At 42.2% G+C, this 26,703-nt stretch overlaps 1 protein-coding gene across 2 annotated transcripts in view; it reads right to left on the bottom strand.

The window, feature by feature from the left end:
- The window catches only part of rab3gap2 (RAB3 GTPase activating protein subunit 2 (non-catalytic)), a 90,728-nt gene extending 64,459 nt beyond the window's left edge, over positions 1-26,269 (bottom strand). The window contains exons 1-6 of one of the 2 annotated variants that reach the window (XM_078229761.1): positions 26,048-26,269; positions 19,822-19,886; positions 12,510-12,633; positions 8,300-8,381; positions 3,994-4,041; positions 407-482 (exon numbers count right to left, since the gene is read on the bottom strand). In XM_078229761.1, the coding sequence (XP_078085887.1) occupies positions 407-482; positions 3,994-4,041; positions 8,300-8,381; positions 12,510-12,633; positions 19,822-19,886; positions 26,048-26,144 (492 nt within the window). In that variant the 5' untranslated portion in view covers positions 26,145-26,269. The remainder of the gene's footprint in view (positions 1-406; positions 483-3,993; positions 4,042-8,299; positions 8,382-12,509; positions 12,634-19,821; positions 19,887-26,047) is intronic. The other variant, XM_078229762.1, reaches the window with a different exon arrangement.
- Positions 26,270-26,703: the final 434 nt, after the last annotated feature.

The following is a 26,703-nucleotide window of genomic DNA, read 5'->3' as shown; positions in this document are numbered from 1 at the left end:
GCCAGGGACCCGGGTTCGATTCCAGGCTTGGGTCACTGTCTGCATGGAGTTTACACATTTTCCCCGTGTCTGCTTGGGTTTCCTCCGGGTGCTCCCGTTTCCTCCCACAGTCCAAAGATGTGCGGGTCAGATTGATTACCACTTAGTGTCAGGGGGACTAGCAGGGTAAATACATGGGGCTACAGGGCTAGGGGCTGGGTGGGTTGTGGCCGTTGCGGACTCAATGAGCCAAATGGCCTCCTTCTGCACTATTTGTTAACTTTGTTTCTTTCTTCACAGATGCTGCTGAACCTGAACATGTCAAGCATTTTGCTGTTTTTATTTCAGATTTCCAGCATATGCAGTGTTCCACTTTTGTGTTCACATTTGAATTCCCCCGACCTAAATAAAAATCTGAATTAATTACCTCGGTGTAAAACCGTACATATCCAGAGGTAAAACCTATAATTATACATGTCCAGTCTGGTCGTCCTGTGGAGCTTCTGTCAATCAGAACAAAAGTTATTTAGTTCAGCATCTTTCACAGTTAAAGTTAAACTGCACTGAAACAAACAAACCATTAACACAAAATTCTAGGATACATTTGTGAAACTGCTGTAGCTTCGGTGATTTTGCTTCTTCAATAATTATTATATAAAAGCAACCTAAATCCAAAAGGTCAGGCACAACTACAGGCTTTTCCTAGAAATCTGAGAGAAGGGAAGAAACACAAACATCCTCCTGTGTAGAAGTTGTGTCAGAGAACTTCAGAGCTTTGTACCCTCTGTTTTAGGAGGGTACAAAGGGATAAACTAATTAACCATTGATTCGTCAGTTTGTCATCGGGAAGTATTCCACCCTACCAGCCTCCTTATTCAAAGGATCATTCCCTGCCATTTTAGCCAACTCCTGCATGATGTTACCATGAAACACATCTTCCCCTCATTCCCTTCATCACCACCCCCCATACCCATCAGCATTCCACAGGGACTCCTCGCTCTGTGACATCCCGATCCACTGCTCCATCATGTCCAACTCCCAGTCCCCTTTTTACGGCACTTTCCCTTGCAATCACAGAAGATGCAGCACCCGTCCCTTTACCTCCTCACCATTCATGGCCCCAAATGCTCCTTTCAGGTTAAGCAGCGTTACCTTGTACCTCCTTCAATTTGTATTCACTGGTCCCAATGCAGTCTCCTCTACACTGATGACCACTTTACAGAATACCTTCGCTCAGTCTGTGAGCATGATATCAACTTTCCTGTTCACTGAGTTAAAATGGTAAGCAACATGTCCATCCTTGGCCCGCTGAACTGACGAATCCAGTGAAGACCAACTGGAGTAGGGGCATCTCGTCTTCCAATCAGGCACGTTGCACCCCTCAGGGCTCATCATTGAGTTCAGCAACTTTAGACTGTGACCTTTCTTCCTCCCCTATAACCTTTTTCAAGTAGGTCGATCGTATCAATGTTATACAAGCACCATTATGGTCAAGTTACACACCATCCTGACTTGCAAATTACTGTCATTTCTTCAATGTTGCTAGGCTAATATCTCGGAATTTCCTCTTCACCACCACTGTGGAAGCACCACCATCTCAAGAGCTGCTGCAGTTCAGGAAATCTCATCATCATTTTTCAGAGTAACTAGGAAAGAGATCCTCCAGCAGCCCCCAGAATCATAAATACCAATCTTCAGCCAACTCGATTCACTCTACATATCAAGAAGGTCTGGAAGCGCAGGATACTGCAAAGGCTACGGATGCTGCCAACATCCTGACAATAATACTTAACGTTTGTGCTCAGGAACTAGCTGTGCCCCTAAACAAGCTGTTCCAGTGCTGTTACAACACTAGCATCTACTGACAATGTGGAAAATTGTTCAGATATGAACTGTCCATAAAAAGCAGGAGAAACTTAATCTGGCCAATCACCACGCCATTAGTCTCCTCATGATCACCAGCGAGGTGATGGAGGTATCATTGATCATGCTATCAAGTGGCACTTATTCAGCAATGACTTGCTCCCTGACGCTCAATTTGGATTCCACTAGGGCCACTCTGCTCCTGACCTCATTACAGCCTTGGTCCAAACCTGGACAACCGGCTGAACTCCCGAAGGCAGGTGACACCAGGACAGCATTTGACTAAGTGTGGCATCAAGGAGTCCTAGCTAAATTGAAGTCAATAGGAATCAGGGGCGAAACTCTCCATTGCTTGGAGTCATACCTCACACAAAGAGAAACGACTGGTTCATCTCAGTCCCAGGACATTGCTGTAGGAGTTCTGCAGGCTAGTGTGCTAGGCTGAACCATCAATGCTTCATCAGTGACCTTCCTTCCACCATAAGGTCAGAAGTGGGGATGTTCGCTGAGTTCAGTTCAGATCGCTGAATGTTCAGTACCGTTCGCAACTCCTCCGATAATGAAGTAGTCTGTGCCGCATACAGTGAGACCTGGGCAACATTCAGGCTTCAGTTGTTAAGTGGCAAATAACTTTCATATACGAACAAGGACCAGGAGTAGACCATTCAGTGCCTCAAGCCTGCTCCACCATTTAATAAGATCACAGCTGATCAGAAAGTAACCTCAAATCTGCATTCCACCTACTCCTAATAACCTATCACCCTTTTGCTTTCCAAGAATCTATGCACCTCTGCCTTAAAAATATTCAAGGACTCTGCTTCCACCACCTTTTCAGGAAGAGAATTCAAAAGAAGAAAAAAACTTCACACCACACAAATACCAGGCAATGGCCATCTCCAAGATGAGAATCTGACCAACTCCCCAAGACATTCAATGGCATTACCATCACTGAGTTTTCCCATAACTTGGGGGTTATCAATGACCAGAAACTGAACTGGACCAGCCACATAAATTCTGTGGCCAGAAGAGTCGGTCAGTTGCAGAGGGAAATTCTGAGTCCAGTAACTCAAACCTGCAACCTTTACTACCTAGAAGAGCAAGGGCAGCAGACGCAAGGGAACACTGTCAGCAACAAGTCCCCCTCCATGCTACATATCATCCTGACTTGAAAAGATATGCCATTCCTTCACTCTGTCGCTCAATTAAAATCCTGGAACGCCTAACCAACAGCGCTGTGAGTGTACCTGCATCAGTTGGACTACTCCTACTCACTTCCATCTTCTCAAGAATAATTAGGGATAGCAACAAATGCTGACCTTGCTAACGATGCCCATGTCCCTTAAAGAACAAAAAAGATGGCCTTGCCAGTAACAGCTAGATCAGGTCAAGATTACTTAAACTAAAGCCAAAAAATCCTGTTTAGCTACTGAACCATCAGGGGAGCCTGCATTAATCCATATCCTTTCAATAGACAGCCCCCTTTGTTAGATTACAGCAAGAACCCAACTATAAAACAATAAAAATAAGATTCAGTGATTGAAACCAACCAAATACTGGATTCATAATGTAGACCATTTCTGGAAAAAATAAATGTTAATAGACAAGTGACATTTTTAAAGGTTTTAAGTGACAGTCAGTGATGGTTATGAATTAAATTGATAATAGGATTCTGGATAGCAAATGTTACATATTCTGCTACTTTGTTTAAATGGCAGCAATTTAGTAAGCTCTTGGGATACTTTAATGCTTCGGTTTATTCTAATTAAAAACAGCATATTTTGAAAATGATCATTAATTATTTTAATTTCTGTCATCTTTACACATACTGTGCACAGACTGCCTTAAGTGAAGGTTATTCATTGGCTTGAAGAAATCTGGGGAGATCTTTCCAGCTAAGATTCAGACTAGCTAATAAGCCAAAGATGAAATTACTGGATGTATAATACACACACACACACAATGATTCTTCTATATTCATTTTCTAAACAATCTTAACCTGCCAAATTTTCTGAAACAAAAACAAATATTGTTCATGTATAAAAAAATCAAAAATAAATCTACTGCAAAATATTTGTATTATTCAGTTAACATTTCATTCGTTTTGATCAAACTTGCATAGCTATACAAGGGTCCTGGAGTAAAAACACTTACCTTTTCTGGCTTGCTAGTGGAATACAAATAGCACTACTGACACATTCACTGTAGATAAAGAACATGATAAGTAATCAAATTAGATGTCACTTGTCCATGGCACATCACAGATCTTAAGTGCAGCAATAACCTCATGAAAGAGAAATCAAACAGCTAAATTCATTGTTATGAAACCACACTTCATATAAAATAAGAAATTACTGGCTGGAATCCTGAAATGGTGAAGATGTAAGAGAGAACCCTCGTATCAAGCAATATTTCCATCATCGAGGTTCTGAGAAACTGGCCCAAGATTGGGAAGAAATTCAGTACATGCTGGAACACAATTTGATTGAGCCCAGCCAGAGCAGCTAGAGTTCCCAGGTTGTGCTTGCACCCAACTTCAATGATTCAACAAGGCTCCTCATTGCTTATAGAAGGGTTAATTCAGTGACCAGAGATGTCTCCTATCCGATTCCTCACCTGGTAGACTGTATCCACAGAGTAGGAAATGCCAAATATAGACTGCAAAGAACAAGTTCCCTGAAGCTCAGGTAAACTACCGAGGGCATGTTCTGAGTCAAGGGCAGATGTTGCCCAGGTACAGGATTGCCCAGGATTTCTCTGTCCCCATGACTAATGGAAAAAAATGCCATTCTGGGGAATGTGCGAGTCCTACCACAAGTTTGTTTCATATTCTGCACTCTAGGCACCTGACTGAGAGACTTGTTACAGAAGTAAAGCAGTGTGGTCTAGGACGTGCCAAACAGCTTTCAAAAGACTGAATGCCATATTAACCAGTGGACTGGAAACTCAGAACATTCACCAACCCTTTAAAGTAGTAACTGCTACTAGTGATGGGGTAGGTGCCATCCTGCTTCAAGATAATGAATCCGGGCAGAGAAACCAGTTTGGAACTTCCCAAAACAAACTGAACAGACACCATAAGAAGGAAACTCTAGGGCTGTTCCTGGCACCATATGTCTAAAATTGGTATAGAGATCCCTTAGTTTATAGAGATCACAATTTGTGGAGAAATTCAAAACTCAATGCAAAATATTTCAATGAAGTCTGCTTTTGCAACCATGTTTCAGGGAAAAGCAGTGTTACAGCTGATGCTTTAACCCAGATTGAACCTCAGCACAGGATCATCCTGAAAACTGTAGATAATGAGGAGCCAGTTCCAAGCTGTACAAGTGTCTGATGCAGGCAAGAGAGAGTGTTTAAGTATGAATGTATCTTTTTTTTAAAACAACCATGTACTGAAATGCTTATACCGAGGCATTTCACTCCTCATGAGTGTCACGAAGCCAATCTTTATATCAAATATTTTTTGATTTACTGGCTAGAAATCGCTAATTGTTTTGTTTTTAAAAAGATTAAAGCCATATTCCAGTGACTTGGGATCACAGTCAAAGGTGGCTGAACATTTCCACCACCGTACCTTCTGCATTCCAGAACTACTGAAATGGAGACAATCTTTCTGCGAAGCTGCAGCAGGAAAAAAACCCCGGTGAGAGGATGAATGGGGCCAATTCCCATTCTACTAGCCAAGCGTCCAGACAATCACCTGGGTAGAGATGAACCATTAGACATGATCACCATATCAATGGGATCTTGACTGAGAAAGGAATTCCCAGCCATGACCTAATCAGGGAATACACTAGCCATGCCGATATTTGGATCACTGGGTGAGAGATCATGTGACAAGTTAATAGTTTGTGTGTTTAAGCATTTGCTTTCTCTACAAGACAAACATCTGAGATACTGAAGGAACAAGACTGAGTGGAGCCTGCCCCTCTCTTTCCCTATCCAACGTGCACATTGAACCTTGTCTGCTGATTTTGACAGTCCAGGTACTGCAGGCAGAGTTTTTAGAAAGAACTCAACCTAGTGCTGCTGTCTCCACAAGAACCAAAATTGCCATCTACAACTTCAAACCACATCAGCCCCAAAAGAACCAGAACGACTGAGTGAAAGCAGCAGAACCACCAAGTTCAGGTTCAAGTCAGCCGAGTCACCAATCTGTCTACACCATTAATTTTACTGGACACCAAGTTACTTAATCTATTCTCCCCCACTCTGTAGTCTATTTGTACATGCATGAATTTCGAAAGTGTGATGTATGCATGCGAGAAAGAAAGTTTACAATAAAACCCATCCATTTTTGAAAAAGATCAAGTCTGTCTGTCTGATCCCATCTTTTGTGGTCATAACATGTAAGCAGTTAAATACTCACAGAATTGGCAAAAAAAAGGTGTTGCAGTCAAACACAAAGAGGGATAAGAGGAAAGACATTTGATCCCTTGTCACTGGATTACTCAATCAAGTGTCAAGTAGTTCAGACAATTCATCTCAAATACAATCCATTCAAGCTATAATTTATGTTCATATGCAAAGTGCCACCCTGCAATTTTCAGGGCATAATCCTCCATAGTGTATGACCAAGGATGCTTTTCCACCTCCTCGTCTGCACCTCTCGTGAGATTTGTATGCTCTCTTCTCCAGCAATGTGAAAAGATAGCCAGGACAGTCTGTGTGGAGTTTGCACATTCTCCCAGTGTCTGCATGGATTTCCTCCGGGTGCTCCGGTTTCCTCCCACAGTCCAAAGATGTGCGGGTTAGGTTGAGTGGCCATGCTAAATTGACCCTAGTGTCAGGGGATTAGTAGGGTAAATATGTGGTGTTATGGGAATAAGGCCTGGGTGGGATTGTGATCGGTGCAGACTTGATGGGCCGAATGGCCTCCTTCTGCACTGCAGGGATTCTATGATGACTCTTATGAATTCAGTTGTTACTTAGCATGACATTTAAGACTCATGGTGGCATGGGGAGTGTTAAGTCAGCAAACTGAGGGAGAGTTCCATTGCTATCTATTAAGAAATAGAGCTAAGATGCAGCTTGGGCACCCATTCTTGTGTGGTTGCAAAGAGTAACATTTAAAGTATGCGTGTGGTGGAGAAAGCTAATGTGGCACAGGAGTGATGACTCTGCAACACTTGCCTATCACTCACTTTGCCAGACCTCAAGAAGTCACTCACTGGATCCAAATCCTCCTCACCATACTCTGGCTGCTCACTCTTCCAAGACTTCCTGCCAAGCCTGCTTTGTGATGCTGACTGGCCTCCTCCCACCATTCTCTGAAAACAGAAGCATCTTTGTGGCCTCAAGGCTTCCAATGTCACCTCAAGTGAACATCCATAAAGCATGGGGCTGCCTTTCTCCTTCTTTCATCCATCTTCCTCCTTATTTTGCTTCCGTAACTTTGCTGCACAGAATACAGTTCTGCCACGGAGTGCTGTTGGTATCCTTTTAAATACTCCATCCTAAAGGAGGCATCTGATTGCTCCTCCTTTTCCCTGTTCCAAATTGGATGCCAATCCTAGAGGAGCCCTCATAATTGGCTGACCCCTGCAATATTAATCTGCAAACACACTACTCAGAGTCAGGTTGCAAACACACTTATGGTCCCTTCATTACATCAGAAACAAAGTTTCTAAGATTCAGCCCTTGCTGGTGCCCCTATTAGATCAATAACGAGATGGTGACCATCAATATCCATTGATTATTATGTACAACAGTCTGATTGGTTATTCATTATATGACATACTGAAATTGAACCAAACTATAAAAGTTATTTGCATGTTAAAATTATAATTTCAAGATACAATAAATTTTGAAGAAAGCTGATTCAACATTAATAACCATCCAGGGATTAAAAATCAAATCAGTGCCAAAGTGTAACAGTGATCACAATTGACAGTTCCTTTTCCAATCTGGAAGTTTCACAAGTCACAATTAATGTGGGCTGTAAATTGGCTCTTAAAATAAACAAATAAAATAAACAAATTAATTACTGTATGTATCCTACAGCACACAACATCATGTAGATCCTCAAAGGTACCTGTAAATAATTCTAAAAACAATGAACATTGATTTGCCTTTTTCCCTTGCTCACAAATATCATTCCCTGACGGATGCAAGCAGGTAAAGCAGATGAGCCGCTCGTAGGCCTCTTGCTGTTGAAATACATCTTAAGTGCATGATAGCAGCATAGGGCGACTTGCCTCCAGATTTAGTCTCCAAAAATGTTTCTCCTCTCCTATGCCATCCTAAGATCAAGTGTTTGCATACAGGGAAATCCCCATTTTCACATATGGGCATTTTATTGGCATGTGAACAAGAAACCACATCGGCACAAGATGTATAACACACAAACATACTTTCAAAGATTCACGCAGATCTTTACTTGCAGGCGACTGTTCTTTTAAATTAATACCATGAGCAAAAATAATCAACTCCAGAAATCTTATCAAAATATACATACCCTTCTTCAATGTTCAGGATCCCACTCCAAGCAACACAATACTGCATTTCATCTTTACCCTTTTCATTCAGCTTCCATTTTGCTGCAAAAAAAATTACAAATTAGAAACAAAACTATCTTCCAGAAATAGTCTGTCTTAAATTTATAAGCAGAGCTCCACAACTCTTCAAATATTTACAGCATTTTCAAAAAAAGGTTTTGAATTATATAATAATTACAAACAGAAAATGTTGCAAATAAAAGATCAAGCAGCAGAAAAACAAAGCTTAAAATCAATAATCTTTCATTAGAACTGAGAAGTTAAGAGATGTAACGGGGTCTCAGGGAAGGCTAGGAGGTGGCGAGGGAAAGCAAAAAAAGGGAAGGCCTGTGACACAGTGGCTATGTTATTCTCTCCATAGGTGCTTCCTGACCCACTGAGTATTCCAGCATTTTCTGTTTTTATGTCAAATTTCCAGCATCTGCAGTGCTTTGTTATTGAACTAGTTTTGTATTCCAACACAAGTAAATGCATAAGCCAGATCTTATGAACCTTCGCCAGACCCTAACGTTGTTGGTAAGATCCAGTGAAGGGCCAATAACATTTTGGTTAAAATACACAAAAGTTTGAGATTCAAGACACTTTCACAGTGAAGTTTTTTTTTTACACAGAGGGTAGTGGGTGCCTGGAACTCGCTGCCGGGGGAGGTAGTGGAAGCAGATAAGATAGTGAGTTTTAAGGGGCGCCTGGATAAATACATGAATAGGATGGGAATAGAGGGATATGGTCCCCGGAAGGGTAAGGGGTCTTAGTTCAGTCAGGCAGCATGGTCTGTGCAGGCTTGGGGGGACCGAAGGGCCTGTTCCTGTGCTGTAATTTTCTTTGTTCTTTGAATAAAGCCACAAGATACCACAGGTTTTGAGCAAACAAAACTAAGCTTTCCCCTATAAGATTGGAAAGATAAAACAATTTACAATGGCCATGATCTTCCAGGTCTTTTGCCACTGGTTCAAATCCTGCTATGGCTGCTAAAGCTGGTGAGAGATGAAAAACGGGTTTGCGCCGGCTGAAACTTTGAACAATCTTCTCAGACCCTCTCTGTTGGCACAAAGAGGTTCACGCCCAGAAAGGGGGAAAAAGCTGATCTGAATGAATTTGAATCCTTTTGAATCTCATTGGTGAGGTTAAAATTAGATGAAGTGGCCTCAACGAATCTGCCCACCTACAGGATATCACTTGGGCACCAAAGATCACTGCTCTTTAAAAACACAGACAAGGCATCATGGACTCTGAAAGGGAGGAAGGAAGTGAGTATTGTTCCCCACTTAGTGCCAGGGTGCACAAGGGCAAAGTAACCGCTGGTCACATGTGGGGGGGGGGGTTCCTTCAAGTGAGCTGGGAGTTGTAGGGTGGGTTGGTTCTTTCAAGTGAGCTGGGAGTTGTAGGGTGGGGGAGAGTTGGTTCCTTCAAGTGAGCTAGGGGTTGTAGGGTATGGAAGGGTTGTGCTGGGGTTGAAGCGGCCAGGCTGGGAATCACGGTTGGTCTGTGTGGCCTCGAACTGTCTTTCAGGTTTAAAACCCCTATCAGTCCACAGCAAATCTGCAGCCTGTATGTCCTAAAATCTTCTCATAGGACAGTGCTATTCTGCAGCTTGTCTCTTGGAAAAGCATTTCACACCCCATTAAGAAGTCTCACAACATCAGGTTAAAGTCCAACAGGTTTATTCAGAATCACGAGCTTTCGGAGCGCTTCATCACTCACCTGAAGGGGCAGCGCTCTGAAAGCTCATGATTGCAAATAAACCTGTTGGAATTGAACCTGGTGTTGTGAGACTTCTTACTATGCCCACCCCAGTCCAACGCCGGCACCTCCACATCATGACGCCCCGTTAAATTTGAATAGGCTCTGTGGTAATCCAGATATGGTATGGTTTCATAGATCCTCTTGAAGTTGTTTGTTTATGGAGCATTTCACGCCTCATTAACTTTGAATAGGCTCTGCAGTTAGGTCTGGCTCCATAGATCCTCTTGAAGTTGTTTGTTTATAGAACATTTAATTCCCCATTAACTTTGAATAGGCTGTGCTGTTAAACACCTGCTGTCTGGCTTTTTTGAAAATAGGTTTATTTTCAACCAGACTGATCTCAGCCCCCAGAGGTTTTTTTTAAAAGATAGAATTTTTTTCAACCCAACTGATCACAGCTCCCAGAGGTTTAATTGAAAGGGGGTTCTTTTCAATCTGACAGCTGTCGGCCTTCCGGGATTAGAGTGAAAGGGTTTTTGTCTGAATACCTTTTCATTGCCAGAGTCAGATGTTTAGGCTGTGCGCCAAAGAGCTGAGAGTAAGTTCACAAATATTGCTTGCCAATGGCTTTGGGGTCTGGTGCAGCAGAGCTCAAGATGTGGGGCCGGGGGGTTGAGGAGTATTAAGACTGAAAGTTGTCAGCATAAAGGGGCTGGTTGCATGACACCCAGAGAGAAGAGGCAGGACAGTACTAGTGGTCACTCATCCTTGCAGCATTGCACCCCCATTCTCCTGGGCATTTTGCTGGCACTGAATATAGCTGCCACCACCTCCCAGGCTTGTTTGGTCATGTTATTCGGGAGTCTCCGACCAACACACAGGTAGACAATGGCCTGCCTCTCCTCCACTTCGTCCAAAAGCCTGGTAAGGACCCCCCCCCCCCCCCCCCCCCCGGAAAATTGTGGAGCTGTCTCCTCCTGGATTGCCTGGGAGTGAGTGCTGAGGAAACGTTTAAATGCAGCTCCCCCTTTGATTGCAATGCTCAGCTGAGCCCCAGGTGAGGCAAATCAGACTACTCAGGCATGGTGTGTTTCACATGAGAGAGCAATAATGGCAGAAGATAGCAATCAGAATTGTGGTGCATGGATTTTTGTGCCAAATGACAATCATTTTCAGGAAAATTCCACCCAATATCTACCTTGTAATCTAATATTCAGGGTAAATATGAGGTATATGTGAATTATCAGACCAACTGTGGCTAAACACACCACACTGCACACTAAATGATAGATGTAACTAAGAGAAGAGTCCATGGATTTCCCAGCAACGCACTCAGATATCAGTAACACTGTGAGTCAACCCAATCTCATTGAAACTCTGTCTCACTCATGAGGGATTCCAATCTTCACCTTCAAATATCTAAACTGGGATTCTCTCCGAAAGTTGCACCAACTCAGACAGCATCAACAACTGCGCACCTCACAGGTTTCCAATTTCCTCTCCCAAGATTCCATTCCCCTGGATTGCCTGAGTATGCAGTTAAGCACCAATTCACAAGCACAACTTCAGATCATCGGCTGCACCAACAGAACGCTACGGCTCCAAAGGATTACCTTTGCCCCAATGGCGCACAGCTCAAGGTCACTTATCTTCAGCTGGTTTCTTTGTCTAAAGTCTGTTCCCCGCAACTCTTTTGTTGTTTGGAGCCTGTTTCTGTGCTCCTCTCATTTTAACTGAACTGAGACCTTTTCCTCTTCCTATCCTCTTCCTGGGACTCTACTTTTGGGGCCTCTCCCTGTTCCCTCTCTCCTTCAGAACCTCTTCCTGCCTCCTGCCCAGGACCCTAGTCTTCCTTGGCACGCCACTTCCAGTCACCTGATCTGGGTGTTTGCACTTTTTTTCTTTATGCACAGAAGTGCTAGGCCAGTTGTCGCCCCAAATAATTTAAAGATGCAGAAATACTGAAGTGCACACATGTAGTCTGCTCCCAGTGTGTGCATGTGCATAAAGTCCAAGATTTGGCAAGACATGGAGTTCCCAAAATTTACTCTCAACACCAAGGTAAGTCTAGTTTTCAAAACACAGAAAATAAGAGGAAGTTTTGTTTTACAAATTAAAAGAAGTTTTAAACATTTGCGGCGGCACAGTGGCACTGTAGTTAGCATTGCTGCCTCACAGCACCAGGGACCCAAGTTCAATTCCAGCCTCGGGCGACTGCCTGTGTTGAGCTTGTAAGTTCTCCCCATGTCTGCATGGGTTTCCTCTGGGTGCTCCAGTTTCCTCCCACATTCTAAAGATGTGTGGGTTAGGTTGATTGGCCATGGTAAATTACCCCTTTATGTCAAGGGAATTAGCAGGGGTTGCAGGGATATAGAGGGGCTGGGTGAGATTGTTGTCGGTGCAGGCTTGATGGGCTGAATGGCCTCCTCCTTTACTGAACTGATTCCATGATAATACAAACAGAAATGTTCACAAAGTAATACTTACGCACTAGAAAGACAGCTTTCTGATCCCTCGTTATCACCATAAGGTCATTTGTCGGTGACAGTGAGATCACACAGTCCTGAAGCCATGACAATGTGGGTGCCTTAGTTGTGGAATTATCTTCTTTCTGTAACAAATTTCAGAACTAAAAAAGTAAATACATTACTTGTACCTCAGTATAAAACAAGTTTTGAACAGTTTCAAAATGGTTTCTCTTTATAATCTTAAATTATAACTCTAGTGTCCAAGAAGAAAAATCAGGCAATTCAGCTTCAGGTCAAGTGAGCAGCAATGTTTTAGGCAAGTACAGTGGTTGATAAAAGGATCCTGCAAGTTGCGGCAAATTACATTGTGAAAGAACATAGGAGAATGAGAAATAGATTATAAATACATTTAAGAAGGATCTGAATTGCATAATGATGATGGAACAAAACCAATAATTTGATTGTACTGCCATGTTGATATTGTCATTACAGCTTTCACAGGTAAATTTTGTTATCAACAGATTGGGCGCTAATCAACTTGCTGAAACAGCACCATTATGACTGAACATAAGATTAATGTGTTTGTGAGGAGAGACCAGTGTGAACTCACTCAAATGGATTCAGTTGAGATAACTGAAGACAAGAGTCAGGTGCAGAAAGTGGGGTGGCTATCTTTTTGGGAGGATGTGCACGTAAATTGGGGAACAAAAATGGCAGAATGGAATAGTAAACGGACACTAAATAAGTAGCAAACAGTTCTCATTTTTTGGATAACACTAAAGACATTATTCAGGAAGAGGCAGAAGCTGTTTATATTGTTTGAAGCTTGTGGGCTTGGAGGTTTGGATAAAGCTCCTCGCACCACTGCCTCATTGATTTAGGATAAATCTAACAACACCAAAATTAATAGGCCAACATTATGAGGCATAGGCTAAAAACGTGTATGTTAATATATATTATGTTTGGCTTCAGATAACTGTGCTATGTGTCAATGAGTGTGACTACAAACAAAGATCTTCAACTGCAATCTTACTCCCTCAACATATTGGGCTGCAAGTATAAAGATCATCTGCTAACCTTCATGTTCTGTCTGCTGCTGATCTTTTTATAGACATGGGACCATAAACTACTGTAGATGGGCATCACTAGGTTTTCCCATTAGACTTGCTTTTGCACATTTAGGTTTTTAAGATGTTTTGAGCCATGTTACTGAAAGCTCAGGGGCTGATACTGATAGCAATGGAAACCGGTATCTACAACCCTGAGTGAACAGGGCAAGCAATTGTGTATTTCATTAACAAGTCGGATTAAAAGAATTGCGAAATTAACAGTGTAAGAACCAAGCAAAAAATACTGGATAACTGAATGGAAGAATTTCATATCAAATCTGCGATAGCAAGAGAAATAAAGGAAGCAGATTGGATTGAGAGAGGAGAGACAGAAAGAAAAAAAGTGTTACATTTCCTTCATTTACAATCTTCACACCAACAATTAAAATATGAAGGAATGAAACTCCACACTTCTCTAGCACAGAAAATTAACCATGAGACACTCACTAGCAGTATGGTGCTAAAAGGGTGCATGGACTGAAATGAATCAGGTCTAACTTTCTTGAGCGAGTTTAGTTTGTATCATCTGCAAATTTCCCAATCATACCTGCCACATTTAAGCCCAATTCATTAATATATACAACAAACACCAAGGGCCCCAACATGGAGCACTGTGAATGCCATTGGAAACCCCTTTCCATTTGCAAAAACATCCATCAAGAATTACCCTTTGCTTCCCGTCACTGAGCCAAATTTGGATCCAACTCACCACCTTCCCCTGTACCCCAAGGGATCTCACTTTTCTGACTAGTCTATCATGTGGGACCTCGTCAAATAGCTTACAAAAATCCACATAGACAACATCCACTTCAATACCCTGATAATCCTCCTTGTTACTTCCCTTAACAAAACTATGCTGACTGATCCTGTGCCTTTCTAAGTGAGTTTAACCTGTCTCTCAGAGTTGATACCAATCATTTGCCCACCACCAAAGTCAGGCTCGACTGGCCTATAATTTTCTGACCTACCCCCCCAACCTTTTTAAAATAATGGTGCATTATGAGTTGTGGGCGGCTAACATTTCCTGAAGCTTGTCTTCAGAAGTTGAGTTAGCAAAGCTTAGGGAATGGAAGTACAAGTCACAAAAGCATACACATAGATTATAAGGCGTAACTCTTTGCATAGAGAATCATAGATCTCTAATAAGTTGGTGGTACATGCAGCAGATTCACTGTAAGTATTTCTATAGAATGTAATTCCTTCATTAGCAGTGAAACCGCAATAATATTTCTAATTCTCTAAGCCCATCCAATGGTCCTTATACTAGGAACCAATCAAGTGGCATACTGAACCATCCATTGAACTTTTTTCAGACCTCAATATCCCTCAAAACACGAGGGAACCAAAACTGGACAATGTCTTGTAATAAGGATCATATTTCTTATTTGATATTTAATTATCCCCACAATACATATTAATAACCAAATTGCTAACACAATAACCTTGCACACTGGTCACAGATACTCAGTAAATCATACACCAAAATCCCTGAGCTCTTTCACCCACTCAGCAGCCTCGAGAATGCAATCCTGTATATACATTTGGAATTGAGGGGAAACAAGATAATGGTAGAAGTGCACTTTCAAGCATTAGTTTCTGGCAAGAAGTGTGGTAATGGTAGAATTCAAACATCATATTAAAACCATGACTGCACTTCAAAAGTACTTCACTGGCTATAAAGCACCTTGGGATGCCCTGAGGCTAAGCACCACACAAGGCAAAAATGATTTCTTATGAAGGTTAGGGAGTTTAGAATGATATATTTAAGGTAAAATAAGTTTTGTGGGATGCAACAGTAAACTGAAACCTGTTTGATCATACAGGAGCAAAATACTGCAACTATTACCAATCGAAAATAAATAAAACAGAAAAGCTGGAAACATTCAGGTCAGGTAAAATTACATCCATTTCTTTTCTGTTTTCACTGTTTTTCAGAACCATAATAAAATCCCCCTTATACTCAGTATCCATTCACCTGCCTCCACCTTCAGTTCTGTCATCTCCAGCACACCCGTGCCAAATGAACACATCGTCACGTCTCCTCCTATTTCAGCATTTCAAAGGACCTGTTCCCTGTGTGACACCCTGCTCCATTCCGGTCCTGGCTTGAGACAATTTAGACCTCTTTAACCTGTGTTTAACCCTCTCTCCACTCACATTATCTATACCTGTAAAGACCTGATTACCTGTAAAGACTCGCATTCCAACCATTATCTTGTAAATTGAGTCTGTGCCTATATGTCCCCTGTTTATGAACCCAACTCTTCACTCACCTGATGAAGGAGCAGCGCTCCGAAAGCTTGTGCTACCAAATAAACCTGTTGGACTTTAACCTGTTGTGAGACTTCTTACTGTGCTTACCCTAGTCCAACGCCAGCCTTTCCACATCATTCCTCAATTACAACAGTCTCTCCCCTTCCATGCAGACACTTTTACCTTCCAGGTGAAACAACAATTTACTGGTGCTTCTTTCAGTTTAGAGAACTGCTTTCGCTGTTCGTGAAGCGGTCTCCGCTGAGTTGGGAAAACCAAACACAGATTGGGTGACCACTTCAGAACACTTTCACTCAGTCCACGGGAACCCCAAGCTTCCAGCTATTTATCACTAATTCCTTTCACAGTCCGATCCCTGTCCCCTGCTTCCTGCACCATTCCATCAGGGACAAGCACCTCAGATTTATAATGGCACTTTACAGCCCTACAAGCTCAATACTGAGTACTACAATTTCAGAACATAACCTCTGCTTCCTTTTTTTTGGACAGCAGCTGTTGATGATTCCATTTCTCCAAGGCTGATACTTTGTTTCTTTACTTGTCCCCTTTACCAACTCCTTTTCTCTTGCATCAATGCCCTTTTGTTATCTTGTCTCCCCCACATTCCTCCCCCCCCACCCGCCTCCGTCCGCCTCCTCATTGATTGCTCAAAACAGATTAAATCTCATAACTTTTCCCAGTTCAGATGCAAGGTCACCATTGACTTGAAACATTGGAGCGAATTTTACCGTCCTGCCCATCACAGGAATCGGAGCAGGTGAGGGGCGGACCATGGAAAGGTCCATTGACCTTGGGCGGGATTTTAGTTTTGGGACTAGTGCAGCCATAAAATCCCGCCCATTAACTCTGGTTCTCCCCTTACCAATGCTGCTTGATCTTGTATTTCCAACATTTGTTTTCCTGTTTGATTATATTGTATGGGCTGTTTACCATTTGGTCACAGATCGAGGGTTACTGATCAATGGAAGTAAGAGATGAGATTACAAAATCCAAAGATGTGTCTGCATATTAATCAAATGTATTTTCATGTGCTTTTTATATTCACTCATGGGATGTGCATTGCCAGCTGGGCCAGCATTTATTGCCCATCCCCAATTGCCCTTGAGAAGGTAGTGGCGAGTCACCCCCTTGAACTTCTGCCATCCTGTGGAGTCCTCAAGGCGTTTGATGAAGGAGTTCTAGGATTTTGACCAGTGACAGTGAAGGAATGGGGATATATTTCAAAGTCAGGATGGGGTGTGGCTTGGAGGAGAATTTACAGATACTGGTGTTCCCATGCATCTGCTGGCCTTGTCCTTCTAGATGGTAACAATTGTGAAGTGAACAATATGAGCGGAGGCACAGAACCTGGACCACAAGATGATCAAATGACATTGCAGGAAGTGATATGAAATATAAATGAGGAAAAATGGGAGTGGGAGGAATTTATTTTCTTAACTGGTCATTGTTTGGAGTTTTCTTCCACAACAAGCAATGGCATTGAATATATTCCAGGTTGAGTTACAGAAATTGTTGGTTGACAAGAGTGTCGAGGGTTAAGGGGACTAGGCAGGAAGTAGACTTAGGGCCGCAATTAGATCAGCCAAGATCTTATTAAATGGCAGAGCAAGCTTAATGGCCTACTCTTGTTTACGTTCTTATGAGTACTCATTGTGGAGAACTGAACTAAGAGACAGGTATTGTATCGCTGCCCAGAGGTGATGCTGTTTTGTTTATTCTTCTGCATTTGTTTTGTTTATTGCAGATCAATAAAATCACTTTAGCAATGGTATAGTCACCCCACAATGTTAGGTCTATCTCATGTTTACAATGCTGCATTTTTCTTAACAACTTTGCCAAACATTAATCCACACCTAAACCATTCCATTCTCCATGTAGAAGATCAAGAGATTTGATAGAGATTTTCAAAGTTATGAAGAGTTCTGAAAGAATCTGTTCTCACTGGCAGAAGGATCCAGAACCAGAGCACACTGATTTAAGGCGATTGGCAAAAGAAGCAACTGCACACAAGGAAAAACTTTTATTTTCAGTGGTTGGGATCTAGAATACTGTGCCTAAGAGCTTAGCGGAGGTAGATTAAATCGAGGCCTTCAAAAGAGAATTGGATAATTCTCTACATCTGCAAATTCTTGATAGATCCTCCAATGCTCTAATCCAGATCACCGAGAATATGGTGAAGAGCAATATTGTTTTTAAGACAGAGATCAGTGGGATTCCAGGACCTCACTCAGATCTATAAAGAACAGTACAGCACAGGAACAGGCCCAAGTCTTTGCCGATACAGCTGCCTCTCTCATTTAATATTTTATATTAAATGAGAGGGGCATTTATATGGTTCATATCCCTCTATTCCCTGCCTATTCATGTATCTATTCAGATGTCTCTTGGACATTGTTATAGAATCTGCTTCCACCACCACCTCCGTCAGCACATTCCAGATATTCACCACCCTTTGTGTGAAAAACTTGCCCTTCACAACCCTTTTAAAAACTTTCCCCTTCTCACTTTCAACCTATGCCCCCAAATAATTAATCCTTCGACCCTGGAAAAAAGATTCTGACTATCCACTCTATCCAAGCCTGCCATAATCTTGCAAACCTCTATCAGGTCCCCGCTCATCCTCTGACGCTCCAATGAGAACAATCCAAGTTTGTTCAACCTTTCTTCATAATCCATATCCTCCAGACCAGACATCCTGGTAAATCTCTTCTGCACCCTTTCCAATGCATCAACATCCTTTCGGTAGTGTAGCGACCAAATTGTACACAACACTCCAAATGCAGCCTAATCAAAGTCTTACACAGCTGCAACATGATTTTCCAACTCCTATACACAATGCCCCGACCGATGAAGGCCAGCATGCCATACACCTTCTTGACCATGTTGTCCTCCCGAGTTGCCACTTGAGGGGAACTGTGGATCTGCACACCTAGATCCCTCTATGCTAATATGTCTAAGGGCTCTGCCTTTATACTTTCCTTCTGCAGTAAACCTTCCAAATTGCATCACCTCTCATTTGTCTGGGTTAAATTCCATCTGCCATCTTTCAGCCCAGGTCTCCAGCCAATTTATATTCTGCTGTATCCGCTGGCAATCCTCCTCACTATCCGCTACTCCTCTAATTTTTGTATCATCTGCAAATTTACTAATCAGACCATCTACATTTTCCTCCCAATCATTTACATATATTACAAACAGAGGCCCCAGCACTGATCCTTGTGGAACACCGTTTGTCACAGGCTTCGAGTTAGAAAAGTACCCTTCCACTGCTACTCTCTGCTTTCTATGCCCAAGCTAGTTTTGTATCCATCTTACCAGCTCATCTCGGATCCCATATGACTTCACCTTCTGTTCAGCCTGCCATGAGAAACCTTATTGAAAGTTTCACTAAAGTCCACATATACAACATCCGCTGCTCTGCCCAATTGTTTTTGTCATTCCCTCAAAGAACTCAACCAAGTTTGAAAGACACAACCTCCCCTTCACAAAACCATGCTGCCTATTGTTAATAAGGCTATTCTCTTCCAGATGTGAATACATCCTGTCCCTATGAATCTTCTCCAATAGTTTCCCCACCATTGATGCAAGGCTCACAGGTCTGTAATTTCCCGGATTGTTTCTTGTGCCTTTCTTAAAAAGAGAGAAACAATGTTAGTTACTCTTCAATCCTCTGATACCACACCCGTGGCTAAAGAGGATGCAAAGATTTTGACTAAGGCCTCAGCAATTTCTTCCCTTGCCCCTCTCAGTATTCTGGGAGAGACCCTACCTGACCCTGGGGACAGTTTAATGTTTTTCAAAACCTCCATGACCATTAATAACTACCCTCCAACTACAAATTTCCAACCAGTTCCTTAATCAAATCAATTGCTGCTCACCAATCCCCAAAGGCTCAACCAGATGTCAATTAACAATTTGAAACAAAAAGAATAGACAATTTATTCGTACAGTTTCTTTCAATTCACCATCTTCCCATGCTCCCCAATCTTCATCTTCCCAGTTGTGTTCTTTATCTGTAAGAGAAAGAATAATCAAAGCATAAATTACAGAGTTAAAAATGTATTCATTCAAGGGATGTGGGCTTTGCTGACTGGGCCAGCATTCATCACCCATCCCCGATTGCACTCAGGAGAGTGATGGCGAGTTGCTTTCTCGAACTGCTTAATTCATGTGGTGGAGATACAGCGATTTCAACAAGCAACTGACAGGATTGATGTTGCATATTTCACCAGCATGACCATGTTGCTTTATAATGGTGGAAGAGTTATGTGCACTGTTATAACCGTAGCAACAATGGGACAACGTAGTTTCATGTTGTACTGACATTGCTCAGTATAAATACAGCCTGAAACTTGAAGAGTTAGTGCCTCTGCACCAGATTCACTGTCCACAAATTTTCTGTTGTTAAAAAGCCAAAAACACTTGGCACAAACATATATAACGTGACTGCACTATTAAGTGGTTGAAGTAGTCACTGTGGGGTTTTTTTGCATTACAAGATGAATGGCAACCCACTAAAATCAGTGAGTCTTGGTTGGTTTAATCATTGGAAAACCCAGACCTTAGATGTGAAGTTTGAAACCACAATCTTCTGACTCAGAATCCCTACAGTGCAGAAAGAGGCCATTTGGTCCATCGAGTCCGCACCAACAAAAATCCCACCCCAAGCCCTATCCCCACAACCCCACACATTTACCCTCCTAATCCCTCTAACCTACACATCAAGACACTGAGGGGCAATTTAGCATGGCCAATCAACCTAACCTGCACATCTCTGAACTGTAGGAGAAAGCCTGAGCACCTGGAGGAAACCCGAACATCCGAAGGAAACCTATGCAGACACGGGGAGAATGTGCAAACTCCACACACACACACAGTGACCCAAGTCGGGAATTGAACCCAGGTCCCTGGAGCTGTGATGCAGCAGTGCTAACCACTGTGCCACCTCAAAGTCAATATTGTTCCTAAATTATTTTGGTATTATTTATATCATAAATAATGAGACACACACAGTGGCCTGAGAGTTCTCCTATACTCTGCAGTGGAATTAGCACATGCTCATGGTTTCCACATATCATAAAAACACGTGCTATAGATCTGAAGCACAGGCCTTCAATACTATAGCTGATATGCTGTCAGGGCCCAATGCCTTCGTTTGTATTCATTCACCTCTTGATATTACACAGAGTCAACCAAATTGGCAGAAGACAGGTTTGTGATGCTGGGGACCAAGAATCCAAAAACACAAGAAATAGGAGTATATAGCACAGCCCACCGCCCATCAAGCCTGCTCCACTAGTCAACATGATCTTGAATTCCACTTTCCCGTTTGCTTCCTATATCCCTCGGTTCCCTGAGGCACCAAAAATCTGTCCACCCCCACCTTAAATATAGTCAATGATGGAACATTTACAACCTACTGAGTAAAGTCTTTCAATGATTCATAACTGAGTAAAGAAATTTTTTCATGTTAATTCTAAATGATCAACCCTTTAGACTGTACCTCAAATCAAGAAGATCAACATGGTTCTTCCAACTGAAGACGATTGCAAACACATCACCCTTGTATTTTGCACTGATATTCTGGGCTCTCCATTTAGTGAAGTTGGGAATATTTGTGGAATTTCACCCTCCATTAACTTGATCTGATGGCTGTGGGATCATTCAGTTGTCTACAACATGCTGCTTCCGCTGTTTAGCATGCAAATCGTGTGATGTATTCACGTTGGCACCTTATTTTCAGGTGCTCTTGGTGCTGTTGCTGGCATACTCTTCTACATTCTTTATTTAGCCAGGATTTACCGTCTGGCTTGAATGTAATGGCAGATTGAAATATGTCAGGCCATGAAATTATAGATTGTGATGAAATGGAAATATGTGGCAACTGATGGCATACGGTTCCTCATGCATGTCTAGTTTTCAGCTGCTAGATCTATTTAAATCCAGCCCATTTAGCATGGTAACAGTGCCACACAACACAATGCAGTACCTTCAGTACAAATTCAGACTGCGTCTCCACACAAACCAAGTGGTGGTCACTCTCACCACAATAATTCATGTAGGCCTGCGACAGGTAGGTTGGTGAGGATGAGGTCAAGTTGGTTTTGCCCATATACCTGCTGACGGATAGGTCTAGGAATTACGTTCTTCAGGAGTCGGCCAGCTTGGTCAGTAATAGTGCTGCAGAGTCACTCTTCACTATCCAAGAATACATTCTGTCCCCTTTCTACTTCAGCATTTCCTCCAAGTGGTGTTCAACATGGGATTTCAGCTAGAGCAAGTTGGTAGGTGATATCAGCAGAAGGTTTTCTTGCCAATGTTTAACCTGATGCCATGAAGAATCAAAATAGATTTTAATATCTGAAATCAAAAGGGACTGAACATATCTCTCAGAACCATGTAATGCACTCAAAGGGTCCCTCCCTCCAGACTATGTGCCACTGTTCTGCCAGCAGGACGAAACATACCAGGGGTAGTGATCGAAGAGTGTGGGACACTTGAAAATTATTCCAAGTACTACAATGCCAGGCTGTTACTTGACTTGTCTGGTAATGAGAAGAACATTGCAAGGTCAGCTGAGCTAGGTGCTTTTGTCATGTCCAAATCTGACTTTTGCAATGGTAGTGCTTTGCTTGGCCAGTGAAGAGTGAAACATTACTGTGGGTCTACAGTCACACATCAGGTGAGTATGGCACGTTTCTTTTTATAAAAGATGTTGTTGAATAAGTTGGATTTTTTTTCTATAATTAGCAGAAGGTTGCTCTATGGACACCATAGAGGCCTTGTGGCACAGATGTAGCTCCCCTACCATTGGACCAGAAGCTCCAGGTTGGAGTCCAACGTCAGGACTTGTTGACCACAGAAAGAGCATTCAACACAGTTCAACAGGCTGATAATCAGCTTGGAAAGCCTTCCACCACTTCCCCAAAAGGGTAAAAAAAACAGTATGGGTGTGAAAATACAGAAGAGAAATGGACACCAATTCAAAAACCAGCTTTTGACACAGTCACTCTTATTTCATCTCATCGATGTGAGAGAAAAAGCTGTTAAAGTCTGGAGTCAACTGGTCCTCGTGGAATCAAAAAAGTGAGCATCAGCAAGCAATTTCTTGATGTGTAAGAGCCATTTGATAACACAGTTGATGACTTCTTCCCTATTTTTGCTCACAATTTAAAGTAGGTTGATAAGATAAGCAAGTTGTCAAGTTGGTTTTGTCCTGCTTTTTCGATACCTATGCAATTTTCCACATTATTGTATAGATGCCAGGGAAGGATGGAGATGTTCATGAAGCCTCTTCCTTCTGTTAGTGGCTTAATTCACAAATGGATGAAATAATTACTTAAATCATTTGCCAGCCACAAAAAATGGCAACAAGAGCAGGTCAGAGGCTGGGAATTCTGCAATGAGTAACTCACCTCCTGACTCCTCAAAGCCTGTCCACAATCTGGAAGGCACAAATCAGGAGTATGATGCAATATTCCCCACTTGCCTTGATGAGTGCAACTTCAACAACACACAAAGCATTCACACCACCCAGGACAAAACAGTCAACTTAATCAGCACTCCATTCACCACCTTAAAACATTCACTCCCTCTACCATCAGAACAATGTGACTACTGTGAGTATCATGTACAAGATGTACTGCATCAATCTGGCAAGGCTTTTTCAACATCATCTCCCAAATACACAACCATTACCACGTAGGACAAAAACATTAGCCACATAGCAACCCTATCATCTCCAAATCCCCTTTCAAAACATATCAATGTTCCTTCATGGTCACTGGATTGAGCTCCTGGAACTCTCTATTTAATAGCACCTACATCACAAGGACTACAGCAGTTTAAGGGGCACCTCACCACTGCCTTTTCAAGGGCAATTAAGGATGGGAAATGCATTCCACTTTTGACAATAATGCCCACATCCCAAGAATGAATAAATAAGAGCAAAGGAAAGAAATTTAGCAAAAGAAGAGATGAAATAATCTATTAGGAATGGTAGAAGCAGAATCAAAATAGATTTAAATATCTGAAAGCAAAGGGACTGGACAGAACCAGCGCAGGCAATGGAAGCTTTTTCCTCTTGTTCTGCACAATTTTAAAATTATAGGCAAGCTAGATAAGTATACGAGCAAGAAATAGAAGGATATATGGATAGCCAGAGATAAAGTAAACAGATTAGGTGGTGGTTTGTGTGGAACATAAACAGTAGCGGAATTGGCTGGTTTTCTGTTGCAAATTCTTAGCAATTTTATGTAAAAGAGAATCAAAATGTGCATAAACACAAATTGATCACTGCAGACAAATATAGGTTTCTGAAATTTATCACTTTAAAAAAATAAAAACAGAGCTCAAACTGGTTAATCAAATTTCATAATTTATATGTTTGAAGTATTAATTTAATATAATAGCCAAAAGCAGCTTTAGACAGCTTCAGTGCCCCAGTCTGCTCTTTACGCTCCACTGGGCATAGAAGTAAACTGTTTAAGAAAAGGAATTTATGCTGCAAGACCACCATTTGTCAGCTTTTGTTTGTGCATTACTGTTGATCCCAAAATTGCAATAACCTAGCTACAGGCCTGAAGACTCCAGTCGCCAATGCACCATCTTCCCATTTGATACAAGATATTGTAATTGTGACTGAAATTTCCAGTTACAAATTGGTGACATTGACTTCAGTTCTAAACTTACTATAAACAATATATTCACAGGCACGTCAACCTGAAAAATTAGAGCAGACCCTAAATTTGGGGTCAATAGCTTCTTTCCACACTATCTGTAATGTTCTCCAATTGCACAACCCGCCAAGATTTCTGTGTTCCTCTAATTCTGGTTCTTTGTGCATTCCCAATTATAATTACTTCACCACTAGTTGCTGGTCCACTAGCTGCTTAGGCCACAATATCTCTCTGCCTCTGTACATCACTTTCCTCCTTCAAAACACAAAACCCACCTCTTTGAGCAAACGTTTGGTCATCTGGCCTAATATCTTTTTTGGTGACTGTACATATTTTAAATGTACTATGCAAGTTGTTGCCAACTTGCACCAACATATCTTTATTGTACCTCTTACCTCATATTGAAGAATTTACATAAATCATTTGAAATAAGTCAAACTGGAATAGGTGAGAAACCATGATCAGGTAGGGGTGTGCTGACGCCTGCTACCATGAGTTGCCTAAGCTAGGGTAGAGTAAAGGATCAGGGCAACCAATGAGGTTAAAGCAAGGCTTTACCTGATACAATTTTTCAAAGCCATCTCAGGCTTTTGGTTAAGATGAAACGTCAGATCAAGCCCGGGAGGGAGTGCAATGCCTCGTCCTGTCAGCTTGGATCTTGCTTGATGGAGCCCAAGGTGGGATGAAATGTCTTGTCAGTTTGGATCTGGTTTGTCCCTCATGCGGGGACCATGATTGGACTTAATTTGAATTGGCTTTTTTGATTAAAATTAAAGTACCAAAAAAAAAGTAGCATCATAATCTAATTCCATTTGCTTTTGTCAACATTGTGTAACTTGCAATTCCTTGTTTACAACAGTAAAAGTGACAGGTCAGACCATTGTCAATCATATACTGTACCCCTTGGGCATTCATTTCAGATGCATATATTTTTATTCAATAGATATAATGCACCAACATCTTCCATCAAAACGTCAACATCCAGCAGTATCTGTCTAACTGTTCATGAAAATAAATTGTTTGTGGGATACTCAAGTTTACAATACAATATACCTTATAATAATACTTCCTTGAGAAATATTGATCAGACAAGTTTACAATACAATATACCTTATAATAATACTTCCTTGACAAATATTGACCAGACGGCTCGGTGGAGAAAAACAACGCCACTTTTAAGTGTGCTCGGAGTAGTGTCTGGTTGCATCTTGCTCAACAGCTTGGGACTGAATATGATGCTGCCCAAGCAAAGTTTAAGACTGAAAAGATGATGACTGGGCCCAGCTGTCGGGGCTGCCAGCCCCGGGTTTGCACTCACAGGTTGGGGCAATGGCTGGAAGCCTCCCCTGATGTCCGGAGTGAAGAGACTCGGGTGGGGGGGGGGGGGGGGGTATTAGCACCGGGATCACGGCCGCTGCCGACAGTGTGAGGTCCCCCCAGCCGGGCCCTGTCGGTGTCCCCCCGCCCTCTCCTTCAGCATCACCTCAAACACCTACCGCCGCTCCTCGATTCCTCCTTCACTTGAGGAAAGAGAAAATCGCGGACGACCCCGAGGTCCTGGAAGGAGCAGAAATGCAGCAGGCTGCAGGACATGGTGAGGGTGTCGCCCGCGGCCGAGTCTCCCGCTCTGGGCTGCCGCTTCCCTCAGCTCCGGCTCCGGGTTGTGGGGCAGAAGCGATCACAGAGCTAGCGCGCATGCGCACCCTCTCCCATACGTCAAGCCAATTATTCCCAGAGGCGGCGGCGGCGGCGTGGGCGCCTTAAAGGCACAGGCACCCAAGGGCCAGGACTGTGATTTAAAGGGACAGTGCCACCTCACAACTGTTTAACTGAACAACTTTTCGATTTGATTTGATTTATTATTGTCACATGTATTGGTATACAGTGAAAAATATTACTTCTTGCGTGCTATACAGACAAAGCATTCCATTCATAGAGTATATAGGGGATAAGAAAGGGACAAGGTTTGATTTGCTTTGATATATTATTGTCACATGTATTAGTATGCAGTGAAAAGTATTGTTTCTTGCGTGCTACACAGACAAAGCATACCGTATATTGAGAAGGAAAGGAGAGGGTGCAGAATATAGTGTTACAGTCAGAGCTAGGGTGTAGAAAAAGATCAACTTAATATCAGGTAGGTCCATTCAAA

This window comes from Mustelus asterias, chromosome 15, assembly GCF_964213995.1.
Source record: "Mustelus asterias chromosome 15, sMusAst1.hap1.1, whole genome shotgun sequence".
Lineage (NCBI taxonomy): Eukaryota > Metazoa > Chordata > Chondrichthyes > Carcharhiniformes > Triakidae > Mustelus > Mustelus asterias.
This window is presented reverse-complemented; position numbering and strand designations above follow the sequence as displayed.